A 19,988-nucleotide genomic window follows, 5' to 3' on the forward strand; every position below is an offset into this window, starting at 1 on the left:
AACAGCACGTAACCTGCCCAGCGGTTCACTTCCATCCACCTGGATACAACCACTGCGAAGCCTGAACCACCTCCATCAGTGTTTCCTGCAGTTAAACAACAACAGCAGCGCCTGCTTACTCGCTCCAGGGTTGCGGGGAAAATACTGACTTAAGGGGGGGAAAAAAAGAAAAAAAAAGCAAGGCAAAGGAAGGAAGCGAGGGTTATGGAGGGGCCACCTCTATGCAAGCAGCGTGTGTCCCAGGCAGATGTCCCAGGGCTGCGACTCACATCCCAGGGCTGCAGCACCTCCCTGGTTTGCACGTAGAGAGTGGGGGGACTGCGTCCCAGACCTGAACGGTGCCGGCCGGCAGCAGTTCGGCTGCTGACACGTCCAGGCTCACACGCGGCCCCGTGCTCAGCGGTGCTCAGCCTGGCTCATGCACACACGCCAACTCACAGAGGGGACGGTCAGCACAAAAGAGGGAGTACAAAGCACAAGGTGAAGAAGAGAGAAAAAATAGCCGGTGCTACACGCCCCTAAGCTGTAATAGCGTGAAAATTTTTCAGATGAGAGGGTCTGGAAGAGCGTGTGAAAGCCTGAGCAAGCCAATTCTCCCTGATTCCCCCAGCTCACCCCTCTCCAGACCTCACACACATCCCTTTTTTGAGGCTGCAGGCATTATCAAACCTGCGACATCCTTCAGTAAGAGCAAGAACAAACCCTTTCCTTTACTGCGTATTGTTCAGCTTCAGCTCCTGAGCCATCAGCATGGCCCTGCACAAAGGATGGCCAGGGCAGGCAGGCTGGGACACTGTAGCTTTCCTGCCCATCCAACACCACCTCTTGGCCCCATGACGGGGAAAAGCCTGCACACACCGTGCAGCAGCCTCCACTCAGTTTTGTCCTGAATTCTGCCAGGAGAACACTACTACACGCAGCCTTACTGATCGGGTACTGCCCACAACCTGAGCCGAGCAGCTGTGAGAGGGAAGCAGGACTTACTGGGCACACGGTTGATGGCTTTCAGGGGTCTCAGGACACGGACAGTACGGATTGCAGACAAGTTAATGTTTTGGAGATCCAGGGAGTACTCCACCATCCTGCAAGAGGGGAGAGAGAAAGATAAAAAGAAAAGTAAGTTTAAAAGAATCCAAAATTTTGGTTTCAGCCACAGTCATTATTTCTTCATTGAAGGGTTTCTGGAAGTTACGGGGGTGAAGCCTGAGTCTTCAGGAGCAAAGCTGAAGCCCCCAGGAGCAGGACCGGAGCCCACGGCAGGAGCTGCGATAACACTTACCTGCTGCGGCCGTCGGGAGGGGAAGGAGCTGCGTGAAGATGCCCCGACAAGCAGCACGCACCCCTGGCAAGGGCACGCACGCGGGATGGACGTCTCCCACGAGGACAGGAGGAGCGGGGGCTGCGTAGCCGCTTTTGCTGAGCGTTACCTGCAGTGCAATGGGGCACTCCCCATTTTCCCCTCATCTCACAGTGCAGGATGAGGTCCCTGGAAGCAGCTTCAGGTAAACTGTTTTACCTCATGTAGAAGCAAACTCTACTTAAAGTGGTAACTGCTTCGGCTAGGTGGGAAGGCTTCTCCCACAGCTGTGAATCACTCCTTTCTGACACCAACCAAAAGGGGAAAAGCCTAATTTTAGGATATATGCTAGACCTTAACTTTCCTAAGCCAACAGCGTGCTCCCTAAATAACCTCAAAGTGCTAACAGCTATGACTAACGCGTTGGCTTTGCCGCAAGAGCAGCAGGTGCAGGTGAAGAAAAGTGACCTGGCCCCAAATCCCTCAACCCAGTGCTCCCCTCCTCGCCCAGCATGGCAAAAGTCCAGTAACTTGCCTGCCTCTTGGAAAGCATGGCGAGAAACTGGATTATGCTAACCATTTATCTTGGCCAGCAATTTCCACCTAAGGATCTCATAGCGGTTTGCGTGTTTTAGTGAACATAGGCGCATGAGGCCCCCAGGGAGACACGGGCTGTGGTCACCAGCTTCTCCGGGGTGACCCCGACATGCAGAGGGGATCGAGAGGGTGACAGAGTTGGCAGGTGAAACAGCAGCAGAGGCAGGACAGGAACTGCTTCTCCTGAATCTCTTCTCAGATATGAATAATGAAACTACAAAAAACTCCATTTTGCTCAGCCTCTCAACATGCTCAAGAGATGGGTAGGGATCGGGGGACACAACCTTTTGTTACTGCACCTCTTCTCAAACCAAAACCATTACAATTTCTATAGAAAGACCCACAAGTTAATAGTCAAGTAACCTAAAGTCCACCCAAATCTTTCTGCCCAGGAACCACTGAGGAGTGAATCAAAGAGCCTAAGTGAGATGTTGAGAGGGAAATACGGTACAGCCAGTCCGTAAAAAATATCAGGGAAAGGACTTAAGTAAAACTTGAATGAAATGGACTGATTCTTCTATCGATCACCCTCTTCACTCAAAAGGACCTTGAAGAGCAAATGTCTAGTTATCTGTCTACACCTTTCACAAAGGGGACTTGTCAGAGTGATAGATTTTCAAACACAATGGGGTAAACCTGTCGAAGTGTTGTGATTATTCTCTCTCATGCTCTCTTTCTTTCTCTCCCTCATTCCTTTCACTCTGTTCTCTCATGCACTTTTAGGGTAATTGCATGAAATAATTCTTCCTCTGAAATGCAGTGGCATTCATTTACCTCCCTGGAGCTGTCAGTTCTACATACACTGACTGCAGAAGAAGAGAGGAGGGATTTCATACAGATAATCAAAATATTCACATCCCCCAAAAAATGCAACTCAAAAACCCCCCATCCCAAACCAAGCAGCAATACTTAGATAGCCTACAGAAAACATCAATGATAGACAGAGGCTTGGGATGCAGTCAGATGAAATTAGGAAGCAGATAAGAAAGGGGGAAGAACGCACACACGTGACAAACACATAACGCACAGACACGACTACACAAAGGACGCACCTGCGTGGTGCAAACGAACACAGTGCAAAGGGCCTTGAGTAAGCACTGATCAACCTTGCTCAAGATTGCCTTATCAGCGTGTTGATGCTCCAGAATTAGACAGACCTGCTGAAACTTTGGAACTACGGTTACGGGCAAAACACCATATGGACATAGCTGTATTGCTCCCAGGACGTGGGCCAACATCTCTTCACAGCACGGAGACTTGACACGTAGAGGCAGCTTCATGACTGAAGAAGTCCCTACGCTGCAGTCTGTTATAGGGGTTAGGTATATGCACAGAAACATAAAGGTCTCCAAGCTTGGTGAAGTCCTACAGAACTTTCTTTCCTTTGCAAAAAAATCATATCGCTAGAGCACTGGGTTGAGGTCAGACCTCTGAAGGCAAAAAAATTATTTCTGAGCAGTAGCAGAACAACCTGAAACACACTCTGTCAGATGCCAAGTAAGCAAATAGCCCCAAAATACATCTAAGTACAAAAAGCGGTCTTTTCTGAACTGCAAGCAACCAAATGAGAAGTCCTGAAGAACACCGTGACCCTCACAGAAACTCAGCACAGGGGAACAGCATAGGGCTAAGGCTGAGATGAAATCAGTGGGCAGAGGTGACATCTTTTCTTAGACTTAGCCATGCAATAGTCATTTAAAAATAGAACTTCCGTTTACAAGCGGTTCAAGTTTTGTCCTCTTGTGGCTACAGCCACGATGCTAGCGTTACAATGGGAGTAGCCTTAACCAGGTGCACATCACTGCCCTCTCCCAGCTGGAATGATCTTGTCACCTACGTGGCACAATCCATGTGTCACTAGAAAATTAATAATCATCAAAGTAGCGAGCGTAAGTAGTTTCAGAGCAAGACAAAAGCTATCCTAGCTGCAACTGTGCAGTTCAGACAGCCAGCAAGCCAGCCTCCTGCAGCCCTCGGTGGCCACAGATTTGCTGCGATTATGTTCCAGTTTAGCTAGGAAAAAAACACTGAACGGTCAATCACTCTGCCAATAAAAACAGCAGGCTGTTCCCAACGATGGGTCAGAGAAGGGCAACTGTTAAATTTTTCAGAGAGCAACTTCTAACAAAAACGAGCTCAGCCCTAGCAAGCCCAGGGCTTCAGCTCGCTTAGCAGAGCTCTTCTGCCTACAGTTCTTCCTGAGGTGTCCTGGTCTTGGCTGTAATAAGAGACACATCCAGGATGCTTAAATCCCTGTGGATGAGTTATGCCTATTGTAGTCACGTAAATCATATCCAAAACAACTCCAACACAATTCCAGTGCAATTTTGCATTAGGGCCACTCGTTCTCGCCTTTTTGTTCCTGGTGATGGCTTTAGTATCAGCTTATATTCACGCTTCTCTTTGTGCAAGGGCACCATGCCCATGATGGACTGCAGGTGAGCGGGATGAAATGAAACCCTATTGATTAACAAAAAAAACCAACCCCAAAACATTTTCTGTGTAGGTAAAACCAATGAATCCAAATGTTGCCTCCTTTCTCTAATGAAATGGGATCTCTAAGCAACTCTGCTAGAGTCTCTGGGCATACGCAGCATTTCAGGGATTGCCAGCCCAGGTTTTTTGCTTTTATCTTTCTCCAGCCAGCCCTGCTCCCCGCTGCGTGGAAACCCTGTACCCTTGACCCTCTCTAGCTGTGGGCTCTACCTGACCTGCTGCCACATGCGGAGATGGTGACAGGCCGACAGAGTCAAAAGAGCCTGTCACAAAAAGGGATCAGCCAGAAACCGGCAGCAGATTTATGTCAGGAGGTTCACGTTTTCCCGTGTCAGTGTCTCAAGAGCTTGTGATGGTGGACTAGGTGCGCAGTGCGTATTTGGACTCTCAGGCTGACACCCAGCCTTCGGTGCTTGGATCCTTATTGCACCAGCAACCTGGGGAACCGTGCGTTTGCTGGGTACTCATAAACCAAGAGCAGGGAAACATTAAAGCTAGTACAAAATGGTTGCCTCCTTATTAAACTCCAGGAGCTTTCCAGGCACCTCGTCCTCGCTTTGTGGCAGCTAGATGCCACAAGCAAGGGTAGACCCCACGACCTGACTGCTTTTTATCTAGTTCTCCCCTTTTTCTTGGCTGCTTTAAGCATGTCTTGTTTGTAAAAGCCTTAGTTTCTTTAAGGTCCAGGGGCAGTCAAACAAAATGTAGGATATGGGAAGAAAAGAAAAAAAAAAGCAGCCTGTGCTGGTTGTGAGCTGTCCTTTCCCCTTATCGTGACGGGGCAGGGAGGGATGCATCTCTCCCGAGGGAGATGGCAGCTCATTTCTGGCACCACTAAAGTATTTTGCAGCCTCTGGCGTGGGTGGGCAAGTGCAGGGGCAGGTTAGAAAGCTGGAACCCTGCTAAATCAGAGAGAAACTCCTGATCTGTGATGGAATTTGAGTACCGAGCTGTCAAGATAATTGAATTTATACAGTAATTCTTCTTCCCTCGCTAGAAATTTTCTTCCTCAAAACTTTCCATGAGAAACTCTTCTGGAAGGAGAGAGGATTGATGCATGCACCATCCCCACACCATACAGCTCAAGGCTGACAGATAGTGGGAATGCTGGGAAATGGGACAGGGTCACTGGCTGCACGCATGGGGTCCATCCTGCAAAAGCAGGGGGGTCCATCCTGCAAAAGCAGGGGGGGCCTGGCAGGGCACACCTCTCCGCTCGAGCTCTGCCTCCCCCCCCGCTCTCACGGTATCCCACCTCCTCCCTACCCCTTCTCTCTCTTTACAGCCCTCTGACTCATGCCCGCCTGCAACATTCCCACCTCTCATTTTAATCTTCCTCCTTAACTTCCATTTTTTCTGTTCGCCCCTTGCCTTTCCTTCATCGTTTTCCACTTTGCTTCATATCCTTCAATTCCCTTCCCAATCCTTTCTTTCCTCTTTATTCTTTTTGTCCCTTTCCCTACTGATCACCCTCCTGCTTCCTCCTCCGACTCAGTCTCTGCCTTGCCGATAAACATTAGCCTATGCCCAGGTAAGTCTGCTCAGCTAAACACACAAGAGATCTTGAGTTTAACAGAGATGAGACCAAGCTAGAGCAGGGAACAAGTGAGCAATTTGTTAGCACATTGACCCCATCCAGAAAGCGCCTGGTCTGGCGTACCTCCATCCCACGCCAAGCCACTGGAGCAGACAGCAAGCACCCGGGGACGAGGGGGCAAGCGAAGCACCAGCATCACCAACTTCCACTGCTCTTGAGGTCTCAACGAGAGCAGAATAGCTTCATCAGCTACAGCTTGGCACTTCTTTTGCTCCTCTGCACTCGTGAGCTCGAGAGCGGGCTTGGATCTGTCTTAGCACTCTCCACTTCTCCAGCAGCAACGAAACTCAGGAGAGAAGAGCGATGCTGATTGCCCGACAGCAGAAATGCACGGCCAGCGTGGCTCTGTGCCAGGCACAGGAGAGCAGGCGGGCCAGCAGGATAGAGGAATAAAAACTAAGTCTATTTAAAACAGACACAGCAAGAATGTGAAAACCGTGCAAGGAGTCCAGAAAATTCAGACTTCATCTTGCTGTACGTGTAACCCAAGATAATGTACTTATGCAGTGCCTGGCTAGCGGCTTCCTCACAATTATGTTCAATGAACTCCATGATTAAAACAGTTCAAACATTACCATTTACCTCTTCATATTTACATCTCCTTATACCTTTATTAAATACTTATTAACTTTCCTAATCTTAGCTCCTGAACTTCTATTTGCTGAAAATTAGCAGCTAAGAAATAATATTTAAAATGTATTCTAGAAGCATTCATGAAAAATACCGAGGCAGTATTTTTCTCATGACACAAAGCCAATATGTTTTTGTCAAATTCAAAAGCTGCATAATTCCCCTTCTCTGATAGGGGTTTTCAATTGAAATCTAATTAACTGCAGTCTAATCAATTCATATTTCTTTCTCAAATTTGGGTTTGGCACTGAAGCCAGAAACTTCGTGGCTGTGACTTCCTAGCTGTAATTTCAGGCTTGCTATGAGTCTCTGCGCAAAGTGAAGCTTTTCCTGCCTGTGGATTTTTATTTGGTCCTTGCATCTACGAGCACCTGGGGTGACCAAGGCAGAAGATTGTTTGGTTGCTCTCTGTTCTGAATTCCTTCAGTTTCTCAGCTATGTCAGCGGTCTAACCCTGACGCGCACCTATACCCTGACTAGATGTGATTTAACCAATGTCTTCTGTGTACAAGAATATGCCTTTCTGTCCTTGGCTCCTTGATTTGGCCATCAAATTCCACCAACTGGAATTTCTACCACTTCGAAGACCCAGAACATAGGAGTTGCAGGGAAAACATAAGACTAAATCTGCCAGTTTTCCCTATCTGAATTTTTAATTAGGATATCGGCACCAAAAGTTAGAGCTGACATCTCTCCATTTACCAAGGTGTCCATCCCCCTGATACGTGAGCCATGTGTGAGCCACCCCACAGCTGAAATCTCCCACCTGCAGTTTGTGGGGTGGCAGTAGGAGACTGATTTACCCCTAAATCCTCCCACCTCTGTAGTACATGCCAGGACGAGAGGAAGGTCTCACCGCCTCTGCTCTGGCTTCAAAGACTGTAGCTACAATGCAAAGAAGGAGCAAAGCCAGTCCTCCCACTGGACAATGTACTCCAATGGTGCTGTATCTCCCCTCTCATATTAATGAGCCATTCTAATGAAAGGAAATTAAAAAGCATGTGCATTGCTAGATCCACGTAGTCCTGGCCCTCTGTGGCCAGAGATGTAGCAGCGGGCAGGGGCCGTGGAGAACAGGGCTGGCCATGCTCCCCCCGCGGCTCTATTAGCTGAATCTGTGGTTTTCCAAAAAAAAGGAGGGTAAGCAGCAAAATCCACTTACTGGTGGCCCATGACTGCCTGGATAGTGGGGATCATCAGCGTTGGAGCAACAGCAAGGAGGCAGGAGGAAGAGCACACAGCTGAACAGCTAGAGCACAGGACACGCGTGGCATTCAAGACACGCGTGGCATTCAAGACACGTCCCGTCAGCCCTCGCTAAGGCTGGACGTGCCCTAGCTTGTACACAAGGAGAGCTGTAAGCAGGCAGGCACCAGTAAGGGATGAATCCAATTTCTCGCAAACCCATCTGGAGATGTCAGAAACAGAGCCAGGAGATTTGGGCAATCAAACAATTTGCCTGCCCAAACGCTAGGCAAGAGAGAAGGACTACTTCTTCCACCCCGAGTCTGCAGCTACAGGACGCGCACGTACTGGCGGAGAGAAAAAACACACAGCAAGTGCAAACAGGCTACTTGCCAGCCCCAGGACTGCAGGGCTCCCAGGCGAGACCTATTTTTTTTAAGCTATCTGCACCACACCAGCCCTTTTGCTCTACAGCTGGAGCCACATCCTGACTTGCCCCCGGAGGTCCTGGGGGCTACGGCAGAAATTAAAGCCTCTTTCTAGGCGTCCCCTTTTCCCTGCTCAGAGAGTTGTGTGGTGGCCCGTGCCCCCATTTGCTTTGCTTGCTCAGGGCTGGAAGAAAGCGCAACTTTAACCAGGGCGTTGGGAACGGGCAGGAGCTTCAGACAACGTGGGGCACCAGCCCATGTGGGGGTGCTGAGCCGATGCAGCCCCCCCAGCCACATCAGGGCTGCAGTCACCTGGGCACTCCTCCTTAAAAATGCTGTCCTCACGGATGCTTCGGCTCCCAGCTGACGGGTTATTTGGACCTGATCTTTTGCTGTATGGACAGGGGTCAGTCTGGGGGGCAGGAGGCAGAGGGCAGCCCCCAGCACCAGACCTGCCATCAGCTCGCTTGATCTACACTTGAAGAGCAAACCGCGCAGGCATTCGCACGCATTTTGCACGGTTTGGTGCCTCCGGGGCCAGGCTTCAACATGCACCCGAAATAGATGAGCCAAACTCCTTTCAACACCTACCGTAGAAAGGATGGAATAACATCATGTGGGATGTGGCCAGACATTACACAGTAGGCCTCTAAATTGCTCTGCAAAGCACGGTGTACTCAGCTAAGTAGTCCTGCTTATCTCTTTTAAAGTTAGAGCTCACCACGCTGCAAAAAGACAACTCTCTGCTGACATAAAAGCCAAAAGATAGAAGTAAAGAAAAAACAAATCCCTTGCTAGTAAAACAAGGACTGCAAAAATTACATCCCTTTTTCTCCTTTTATTAAAAAAATGAAAAGGGTTATAATTCTGTTAGTAAAAAGGCATTTTTTCAGCGAGTGATAGATCAATTACTAATTACACAGGTCCAGAGCTATGATGCTTAGTATTCTTAAAAAAATAACCTGCAATTGTCCCCCCTCTCCAGTACAAAACATTCTTTTTTTTTTTTTTACCCCCTTTTTTTTTTAATTGCTCTGCAAGCAAAAGCTGCTGAAAGCTTCCAGAGCCTGTAAGACTGGTCCCTTGCTGCCTAGAATGTGATTATTTCACACCCCTGAACACTCAGATTTTTCTCCAAACTGTGTACTAAGAGAAAACGTCAGAGTTTCTTAATAGTTTTGGAAACATGATATGAAAAGACATAAGCAGGTTTTCACACTGCGATAAGAAAGCCAGAGGGACTCGCCAAGCTCAGATGACTGAAGACAAGCGACGGGGCCTCACTTTTGAAAACCAGGAGTCTGAATGCAGGCTCTGAGCTCTGTATTTCATTGCTTGGGGAGGGCAGGGGGAGAGGGGAGAAAAGACAGGTTGTCTGCATTTTGGTCCTGCGAGCCTGCTGGTATTGCCTTTTTTTTTTTTTCCTTCCCCCAAATAAAGCTAAAGATTCACGTGGTAGAGAATTAGCTTTTTAGGGAGGCAAAAAAAAAAAAAATCAGAGGCAATAATTGAGAACTACACATAACACATGCAGGGTACCACTGCCTCCTTGTTTTGATTCTTCTCTTGTGTGATTCATTTCATATTGATGACTGCTTTCATTTCAATATGTTGCACATCTATGGATAGTTTTACTAGGAGAAAGCCAATGAAATAATTAGTATCATTAAGGAGGAAAAAGTGAGAGCCTGTTGGGGGGGAGGGCTGTGCTGCTGATATTTCTGCCTTTGGTTAAGATGCTATTTAGCCTGCTGCTTGCTGGTTTCCATCTTTATCTGATCACTGCTTGAAACACCTAATTGCTGTGTTTATTACAGTTTTCTTTAACTTGCCATAATTTCATAGAAACTTTCATTTGGCATCAAAGATTAGCTAACTAGGATTTTCTGAGCATTCTGCTGTTTACACTGCTGCTAATAAGTATTTAATGGTCTGAGATTTTAAAGTCATAACTATGCAAATTCTGGCCAGGTCCCTGAAGGACCATAGTTAATTAAAGTAAACAGAAAGCAGAAGATTGGCCACAGACTTCCCCGTCTTGGGAGATTAAGGCCAACCGGTGTGTTTCAGGCTAAGCGGCATCTTCCCCGCGTGGAAGGGCACTGTGTGGTACCAGTTTTGTTTTCTGGGAACGGTGGGCGTTTGAGGCTGGCAGGGACTGGTACCTCTCATCCTTCAGAGAGCTTCCAGCCTCCTTCCCTGGGCTGAAATGCAGAGGGATGAATTTGGGGCTGTAAGTGTAAACCGGTGGCTTCCCGGTACAGAGAGAATGAGTGTTCAGAGGTACACACGCTGATGCTGCACAGGTTTGAAAAGAGCTTGGACGGATGGATTTAGGAAGCAGCATCACTGCAGGTTTATGGAGGAAAGGACACAATATCTCAGGAATTAGGGGAAGCAAAAATCAAGGACAGTAGATAACTATCAGAGAGAGAAAATACAAATAACAATAATTATTATCTCAGTTACTAGAGAGCAATACTTTCCAGGGTCCCAGTGTGGAAGCTGCATAAAAGACTCCTGAAGAAGCGACTAGCCAAAAGGCCCAGGGAACGAGAAGAAACATTCTGCTCAATCTAGAGGGCTCTAAGGCATGCCCAAGAAGGGATCTCCAGCTGTACAAAGATGCCAGAAAACCCTCTCCAAAGGCTGAATAACTAACCAGAAAGGAAAGGATGCTCTGGAAAAGAAATGAAGATATCAAGATAGCTGTGCTGCCATACTAGAAGTGAAACAAGATTTAAAAAAGCAAACTTAGGAAGGTTTTCAAATTTCCAGGACAAAATTTACCCATGATGATGCATTTTGAAATTAATTGTTTTTCTTATCATAACGTGCCACAGATTATAGACGATTTCTGAAGATGAACAAGAAATATTCAGCTGAGCTCCTCGGTGGCCCATCCTGGCCAACACGTAAAGGAGATGATGGCAGAATCTGGTAACAAACTGCTAGCTTGGCCAGCCACATAGGGCAGGAGACTTGCAGAGCACTGGGTTACCCCTTGAGAAGCAGAAATATTAACCAGCATTTCATTAGAAGAAGAATTAGTTTTTAGGGAACTGAGATAGACCAGTCAGGAGACTGTTAAATGAAAGACCAAAGGGGAAAGTGATGAAATTAGGGGAAAAAGTTAATTCTAAAGCCTCCATGTCAAGAACAAAACTAATCAAGGCACTAAAAGATGTAAAGAGGAGAAAAACGGTATCATCTATACACCAGTGCCAGGGGCCTGAGCAATAAAGAGAATAGGAATTGTTCATTTTATGAGCATAAACAGCCTAAATGGCATTAAGAAAGCCTGGTGGGAAGATCTGCATGAAAGGAATATTAAAATCAAGGATTTTAACCTAGCTAGGGAGGCTCAAGTGGACAGAAAGGGAGGGGGAGTAGCACACACTGTCAAAAATGGCATTCTCTAGTATGGAATCAGTGACAATTTGGAAGTGAATACTTATGGATTAATTTTCTGCCATATAAAGTAGATAATTCCTCTCAGCTAGAGAAATGGGCTGACAGGAGCCTCATGAAATTCAACAGAAAAATGCAAGGTCCTGCACTTGCGCTGGACTGACCCACTGCCGAAGGACTGATGGGTAGTGGGCTCTGCTGAAAAGGACCTGCAAGTCCTGGGGGACAGCAGGCCACACGTGGACCCCCTGAGGAAGGCTGATGGCATACCAAGCTGCACCAACAGGAGTGCAGCCACTAGACGATGGAAGGGATTATCCCCTTTGCACTTGGTAGACCACCTCTAGAATAGCACATTCAGTTTCGGGCCCCCCAGTACAAGAAAGATGTTGATAAACTGGAGCAAGTTCAGTGGAGGGTCACCAAGATGCTCAGGGGCTGGAGCACTTGCCCTGTGAGGAGAGGCTGAGGTGTAGAGGCTTGTTCAACCTGGAGAGGAGATAATTTTGGAAGGACCCAACAGCAGTTCCTTGGTACCTACAAGGAGGTCACTAAGGAGATGAAGCCAGGCTCTTCACAGTGGTGCATGGCAGGAGAACAAGACAAAACAGACATAAATCCAAGCATGGAAGGGAGGTTCAGATTCGTTGGAGATAAATCAGCAGCGGGGCTGGGGCGCAGAGAGGCGGTGCAGTCTGTCTGCAGTTGTTTTCAAGACTTGACCGGACAACTCTGAGCGACCTAACCTGAGTTTGTTGTTGGCCCTCATTTGAGCAAGAAGATTGGATTGGAGACCTCACAAGGTCCTTTCCAACCCAGATTATCTATGATCCTGTATGTCCAGATCATGCTAAAAGACAGGCTGACTAGCTAACTCTCTTGGTATTGGTCTGTAATTCATAGGAGAAGAACCCTCCCATTATCCATCTGCAAGAGTTGAATTTGGGCAACATGTGTTGGTGACACCTGTATTTCCTTGCAATTTCTCAGCATTTACAGTGATGTGCTTTACAACTCAAAGAAAATTGCATTTAAGGATGGAAGATACAGAGATTGTCTATTAAGCGTTTGTTTTTGGTTTTTTTATCATAGAACTTAAAGCAAGGACTACTTGATTACATGTGTTATGTACAAATCAAGTAAGGTCATCAACAGTACTAGATATACTTGGTGGATTAGAGAGGCCATATTCATGAAATTGAAAACACACAGAAACAGCCATGCGTCAAACCAGTCCAGATAACAACTTTAATTCATGAACCGTGGATGACAATCAAGTGGTGTTTAGGAATATTTATCAGGTATACCAAAAAGGTTCAACAGAGACAAGAAAGATGAACAGGCTAAAAAGATAATACAATATAAGTGAAAGCAAAAGCAGCAATGTAATAGCAAGGGAGGGGAAGTTGATACCAATGAATATAAATTAGGAGATGGAAATTGTAGAAAATTTGTTAGAGAATTGAACGAGCACATAAAATGGTACAAGTTAATCACTGGAACAAGAAAACAGAATTGTCACGAACAGTGTAAAAAGGCAGAAAACTTCAATTAAAAAATAAGTTCTATGAGGGAGGTCAGATGATATATGTGTACTATAGATGATAATGTGCTAGTTTCAGCTCCAGCTGTGATCAAGTACTTTAGGCTGTGCCTAAAATGAAAATAGGGATATTCTAAGATAAGCAGGCCTGAACAATTTATATCCAAGAGTTTTAAAAGAGATGGCCAGAAAAGATTTGGTCCAGTACTGATGATTTTTGATTAGTCTCAGAAAACTGGGAAAGCATCCAAGGGTCAAAGAAATTCTGATGTTGTGCCAGTACTTTAGAAAAACAGTGATCTCAATAGGCTGACTGGACTGATGCTGATCACAGCACAGTAATGAAATCGCCAATATGCAGCTTTGATAGATTAAAGGTGGATAATAAAATTAACTATAATCAACACAGGTTTAAGGAAAAATAGACATCATCAAACTAATGTGCTATAATTTCTTATGAGATTACAAGTCCGGTTCACACAAGTAATTATGTTGATATGGCTGGAGTGATATGAAATCATGATGACATACATTAGCTGAAGAAAAACTGGCTAAGTAATAAACCTTACATGCAACAGTAAATGGGGACTCATTCGTGAGCAGATGTACTTCTGTAATGCGCAATTCTTGCCACTCCATTCTTTATTTATTTATCACAACCTGGCAGAAAATTAAAAAAATCACTAATGGATTTTGCAGTTGAAGCATATTTTTGGGAGAACAGAAAAGAAATGAAGAGGACAAGTCAGCGATATAGAACAGTATGAACTGCTTTGGAAATGCAAATAATATGCATTCCAGCATGAACAAATGGAACAGCATACATCTGGGAACAAAGTTTTCTGTTCCTACTAATAGGAAGGGTTTTTCTCTCTTCAGAAGAAGAGACAGAGGGGAAAAAAACCCCCAACCAACCAAGCCTGGAGCCAATGGAGAAAGCAGCTGAATGAATTGATAGGGAGATGCTGTGATTGATTAGATGGGCTACTGCAACATTTGGCTGTAGGAGCTAGGAAATTTCAGGCTGGAATAGAGAGACAGTATTACTACTGAAGGCACTGAAGCAGCTGCACAGAGTACTGTGTCTTGTTCTGACGTCCACCACTTTTAAAAGCTGTTAAAAAATATGGCAAGTATATCTCAAAATGCCAAAATATACAAGTCATGCCATTCTTCTCATCAAAGGCAAGGTCAGGATAGGATTTGACCACAGCTTATGAGATCTACATGGCAAGCTCCAGTGTGATAATGGAGAGAGGCAAAGATGGGGCATTCTCTGAAAGATAGACCAGCCTCTCCTCAGCCATTGGACTCCAAGCAGCAAGTAGTTAAGGAAAGATTTGGACATATTTTGGGCACATACTTGTAATCACAATCATCCCCCCAGCCATGTAGTGAAGCCCTCTCCCCCTTAACCTACCTACTCAAGTAAATTGCGTACCAGAACATGTCGTGGGGATGCCACAGAAGAGGGCAGAGACAGATATAATTCCCACCACAGATCATTAATTACAGTACTTGGCTCAAGAAAAGCAGAACAACCACTCCCTTAGTTGAATTAATGCCCCCAGTGCCAGGCAGGTTGCACAGATTCACTCCTTGCCCAGGGACCCTCAGGACAGACTCATGTAAAGGGACATCTCCCTTTCCAGGGGGACAGTGGCATCATCTCCAACCGCATGTGAACACAACTGTCTCAGAGTAGAGCGAGCAGGAGAAATTGCTCACTTTTTCTTTTTTTTTGCTAGTGAACTGCCTAGCTTGAAAAGTTGATGAGTGTTAGCCTGGAAATAAGTGACTCTCCTAAATTCATGCACATATAGACACTGGCTGACATTTCCAATATGATTAGTGTTGCCATTATCTCAACTTTCAAAACGTAGTAGGCTCTCAACTTCAGGAGGCTGCCCTCTGAAGTTGCCTCAGATCAAGCTCTCCAAATGCACCCATCACCGTGGGAAACAAATGACGACAGACAAGACCTAATCACAAACGCAGGGAAAAGGGACTCCCACCAGGACAGCTGGTGACAAGCACAGTCTGCTTGAAACGTCTGGGAACTTGCAACCTCCTGTTGCCAGTGAGCAGTTGGGAACTGGAGCATTGACAAGCTGAATCTGCAGCCTTCGTTGCTTGTGCGCGCAAGGGCATCAGCATTCTCCAACCCAAATTACCTTGCTGGGTTTTAGGAGCTCTAAGGGGAACAATGGGAAGTGTTGACTTAGGACTCTTGTTTGGGTTTTTTTCTAATCCTTTCTGAAAAAAACGTGTCAAAGATGGTTGGGGGAGGGAGTGTGCGAGGGGGGAGAAAGTTCTGGTGATGTCAGCTCCTATTGCCATGGAAACGGAACATTTTTAGTGACAATGGAGTCTTCCTCCTTGAGCTGCTGGGTTGCGTGGGGTGCAGGGGCAAGCAGGGCAGGGGCACATGAGGGAATTCAGCTAACTAAAACTATAGCTTCTGGCTTTCCAAGGAAGTGAGGAAAAAACTACAAATGAAACCCTGGATACATGGTTTATGTAACCAAAACACTGTCTGGGGCAATAGCAGCAAATAGTCATTATGCTCTTTGATGAAACATGCTGTCATGCAGCTAGCCAGATGGAGGTATCTCAGCTGCCCAGGAACACCTGACAAAACAGTCCCTTGCCTGCATTTTGCTTTTCCATGCTACAGTTTATTCTTCCAACCTTTGCTGCTTCGTTGGTGTTTATTTGGAAAGGGAGAAGGAGAAAGAAGAGGATGGGAAGTACAGTCCTTATTCTTGAAATTGAGAGAAGCTGCAAGTCTTCTATGCAGTGCAATACTTCCCAACATCACCGACATTTTCTTGAGAGCCAAATTTATGACCTGCCTTGCAGGGAATGAAAGCCCAGGGCTATGAAAAGGAGAAGGCCCTTAGAGAAAACTGATTAGCCTCTGATTGGGATCTAACTCACTGGCATGGAGAAAACACGCAAGACCTGAAGCAGGATGTCTTCTCTTAGTCAGAAGTCTAAGGCAGCATCTGGACCCAGAGCAAGCTGAAGCCATGATCCAGGCGTGGGACCAATCAGGATAAAGCTTGGGGCTTAAATCTGAGGTTAAATAAAAGCCTACAGTCTGTATGTGAGGGCAAGTTTGAGCCTTGGATTTGATTTAAACAGTGCAGACAAATTTAATGAATTTCAAAGAATAATGAATTAATAACCACAAGCTTTTATAACTTGAAATACATTATATAGTCATTAGTCCTATATAACTAAATGGAAAAATCTTTCTTTAGCAGAAGTCTTTTGAGATCAGATATTCTAATGAGATTACTATCATTTCAGCCTGACACCTCATGAGGAGAATTGTATAGAAATCAGGAAACAAATTTCTTTTAGTTTTGGACCTGAAATGAAAAGTCCTCCAAGCTGATTATTTTATATCCAAGGAGTTGATTCTGTCTCCTTAGCATTGAAAGGAGTTCAGATATGGGCTTTTTTCCTAGTACTGCTATCAGATGCACAAAAGACTCACTCTCTCCTCAAATTTCTGCCAGCAATGGTGACAGAAGGAAACACGTAAATGGGGTTTACTCCCTTCTCATCTAGGTAGCATGGAATTCACTTGCTTCCTGCATGGAGTAAGCACTGGAGCTCACCCTCTTTCATTTTGCATTACCCTACTGATTTCTTCATCTCTCCAGATAGCACCACCCCACATACCATGCTGGCAGGGACACCAGGTAGAGCAAGACCCCCAGTTCCCAAGCCTTTTACCCCATAAACCAGCAATCCTGTGCCCACCCAGAGCAGAGCCTTCCTCCCAGCATACCGCAGCACATCACCCTCACGGAGGAGCACCATGGGCTCCAAGGTCCCCCTTTCAAACACACCCGTTCTTCCCTTTCCTCCTCAAAGGCTGCTGTGGTAGGGTCTTGCTTTCCCTGCATCCAGTAACCAGCAATTTTGCCACCAGGAGCTCAGGCTAGAAAATACAATGATCTGGCTTTTCTCACCACCATGTGCCAAGTGCTTTAACTTAGCCTTTCCTGATGAACTCTCAGTCCCCATGCCAGGCCATTTTAAATCAGATGGTAATCACAGCAAGCTCAGCCACAAGGAGGGTCTTCCCATCTCACACATTTTACATTAATGTAGAAAAAGCTACAGCTTTCATCTGCCTATCCTCCTTTCATGCACAAGCTGGCCAAGGATCAGCCTTCAAACTTTTACAACTGAACTGAGTTTGAAAATCTCTGCTCCCCCAGAAGCAAACAATTATATGCCCCTCCAGAGGGAATGACTTTCAAGTCTTGCTGTAGAAGAACTGTGTCAAAAGCAAATATAAAGACAGTGTTGCTCCACACCGCAGGGGAAAACTCTGCAAAGTGAGCTTGAACTCACTGCTGGCTCAGTCAGTAATACACACACTTCCAGGTGACAGCGAATGTGGGTAATTCCTTGCTGGGAATAAGAAGAAAGTGGGGGTTTCTCTCTGAAAAGAAGTTCACTAGCTTGCTGGGAGAACAGCAATATTACACCTTTATTTCTGACTTTTTTTTTTTTACTATGCCACAAGGCAATCTAATTGAAAATGGACAAATTCCAGAAGAGCACATGCCCACTGGTATCAGAGATGGACATTTTGCTGTGATTCAATAGGCAAATCCTGGTAGACTTTCCACTTCCTACATGCAGAGGGGAAATCAGAGCTTCACCATAGCAACTTTGTTGTTAAAAACACTCAAATGTCAGCTTGTCCCAATAGTACTGTGGGTGAGGCCAGTGCAATACAGAGACAAAAAGCCCAGAGTAACAAAAATGACATTTCTACCTTTGAAACACTGCTGCTGGAAACAGAGAAGCTAGCTTGGTTTTGGTAAAGGTTACACCTCTTCCACTCAGACATTTTAAAAACAAAATGAAAAAGCTTCTGAGCTAGCTCTTCAGCTGGTACAAATGAACACCCTCCTCTGAAGTTGTGCGTGATAGATGGCTGCACATCAGCTGGGGAGCTAAGCTACCTTGTCTGCCGTTTCTTCCATCAACTGCTAACCCCGGCATGTCTGATTCCAGTTCAGCAGATGTACTGGAATAGCACCAGAGTGGAAACTTTCCCCTCAGTTACGTCATTGCTGTTCCATGCAAGACTCTAGCAAACACAGAACAAATAAACCCAGAAACTATTGACCTACCCAGCCATGACAATGAAGAAATCCAGGCGGTTCCAGGTATCTCCAAGGTAACACTTCTTGCCAAAGATCCCCAGGGCCACCATCTTTAAGACCATTTCCATAGCAAAGAAGATAAAGATGAAATCATCAAACACCTGCCAAACAGAAACCCAAGAGCACATCTGATAAGCATTCTCAGCCTTGGACTTTAAAACACAGAATGTGAGATAAATGGCTCAGCTGAGGACATAGCGCAGCTTCACACACAGCTTGGACAGCACATACTAATCACAGATGGAGGCTTCAGATATCTGAACATCACAGTCTCAGCAACACTACAGATGACAACCTTTGCTGTCACCTTCTCTTTAGGGAAGCAGCAAGTACAGCTAGTACACTCACAGGCTGGATGTACCCATGGCCCTTCTTGGCATACCTTTTATTTCTTCTCCCTTTGGGCATCCTGAATGCCACATTACCTGTGGACTCAGTAGTACCTTTGCTCCTCAACAGAGTAGGGAATGCATTGGGGGCTGCTATTGCCTCCTGCCTGGACATTGTAGCCTTAGTTATTTCTCCCTAGCTTACCTCTGAGCTATGCATCTTGTAGCTATGTCAGGAAACCCCTGCTTACGCACAGGATCAGGAAGGTTAGCAGCTGTTCCGTATTGCATGGTCACAAGTAGACTTCATTCCTTATCTCTCACCCCAATCCCCTTCTCAAAGCAAGTCCTTGCCATTTTACAACAGGATAGCTTACTGCCAGGGACATTCTTGCCCACCTGTCTAGGAAGGTGTTACCCACACGCTGAAGGAAAGCATGCGTGAAAATTTCTGACTTGGACTGAGGCACCATCACAACAAGAAGGAATTCTGCTTACCTGTAAGATTTTACACCTGTCAGAAAGGCAGTCCATATCCTCACAAGGCTGGTACATCCCCAGGGTGACGCAGTTTAACAAAATCACCATCATGCTGACACACTCAAACCAGGTGGAAAAGAGTCAAGGAAAACTTCTGCAAAAGCATCATGGCCGAGATAAGCTTGCTCTAGGCTTGGGATAACAAAATAGGAAGATTAAGGGAAATAACTGCTGGTAGGCTGATTTATTACATTCTTATGTTTTTTTCCCCTTAGTTCCTCACTACTCCACACCTGGATTAAGCCAAAACTCTTTTGAAAAGGGGAAAGTAGAGGTAGCACAAAAGCCTAAGGTATTTATGCAAGTCAAATCATTGCCATAGTTAAACACATGCTCACTCCTCTCCTGTTGGTTTGTCAAGTCCCTCTCCTCGTTGGCTTACTGAATCTTCCAAATATACGGAAGAGCCTTTCCAAGGTGGCCTATACTCAAATGTAGCAGAGCTCTCCATGATCTAGGAATCTAGATCAAAATGGACAGCTGGATCTCTATGCGAGCCTAGCGATTGCTGCCCTTCTGGGAAGGGGCTACAACACAAGGCTAGGAGTCTCCCTCTTCCCTTCTAAGAGGAACTTGGAGATAAAGAGTTGCCATGTTGGAACAGGTCAATGGTCCATCTAATCTGTTAACTCTGCTTCCAGCAGTGACCCACGCTGGATAAAACTCCACAATGTGTCTAATTAAGTTATTCAATAACCATGGGGGGAAATTACATTTCTGACCCCAGCTGGTGATCT

At 45.8% G+C, this 19,988-nt stretch overlaps 1 protein-coding gene across 1 annotated transcript in view; it reads right to left on the reverse strand.

The window, feature by feature from the left end:
* CACNA1I (calcium voltage-gated channel subunit alpha1 I) overlaps positions 1–19,988 on the reverse strand; it is a 158,417-nt gene that overhangs the window by 70,542 nt on the left and 67,887 nt on the right. The window contains exons 2-4 of the mRNA XM_075051956.1: positions 19,210–19,321; positions 18,350–18,483; positions 985–1,082 (exon numbers count right to left, since the gene is read on the reverse strand). Of these exons, the coding sequence (XP_074908057.1) occupies positions 985–1,082; positions 18,350–18,483; positions 19,210–19,321 (344 nt within the window). The remainder of the gene's footprint in view (positions 1–984; positions 1,083–18,349; positions 18,484–19,209; positions 19,322–19,988) is intronic.

Source organism: Buteo buteo, chromosome 19, assembly GCF_964188355.1.
Source record: "Buteo buteo chromosome 19, bButBut1.hap1.1, whole genome shotgun sequence".
In the NCBI taxonomy this organism is placed as follows: domain Eukaryota; kingdom Metazoa; phylum Chordata; class Aves; order Accipitriformes; family Accipitridae; genus Buteo; species Buteo buteo.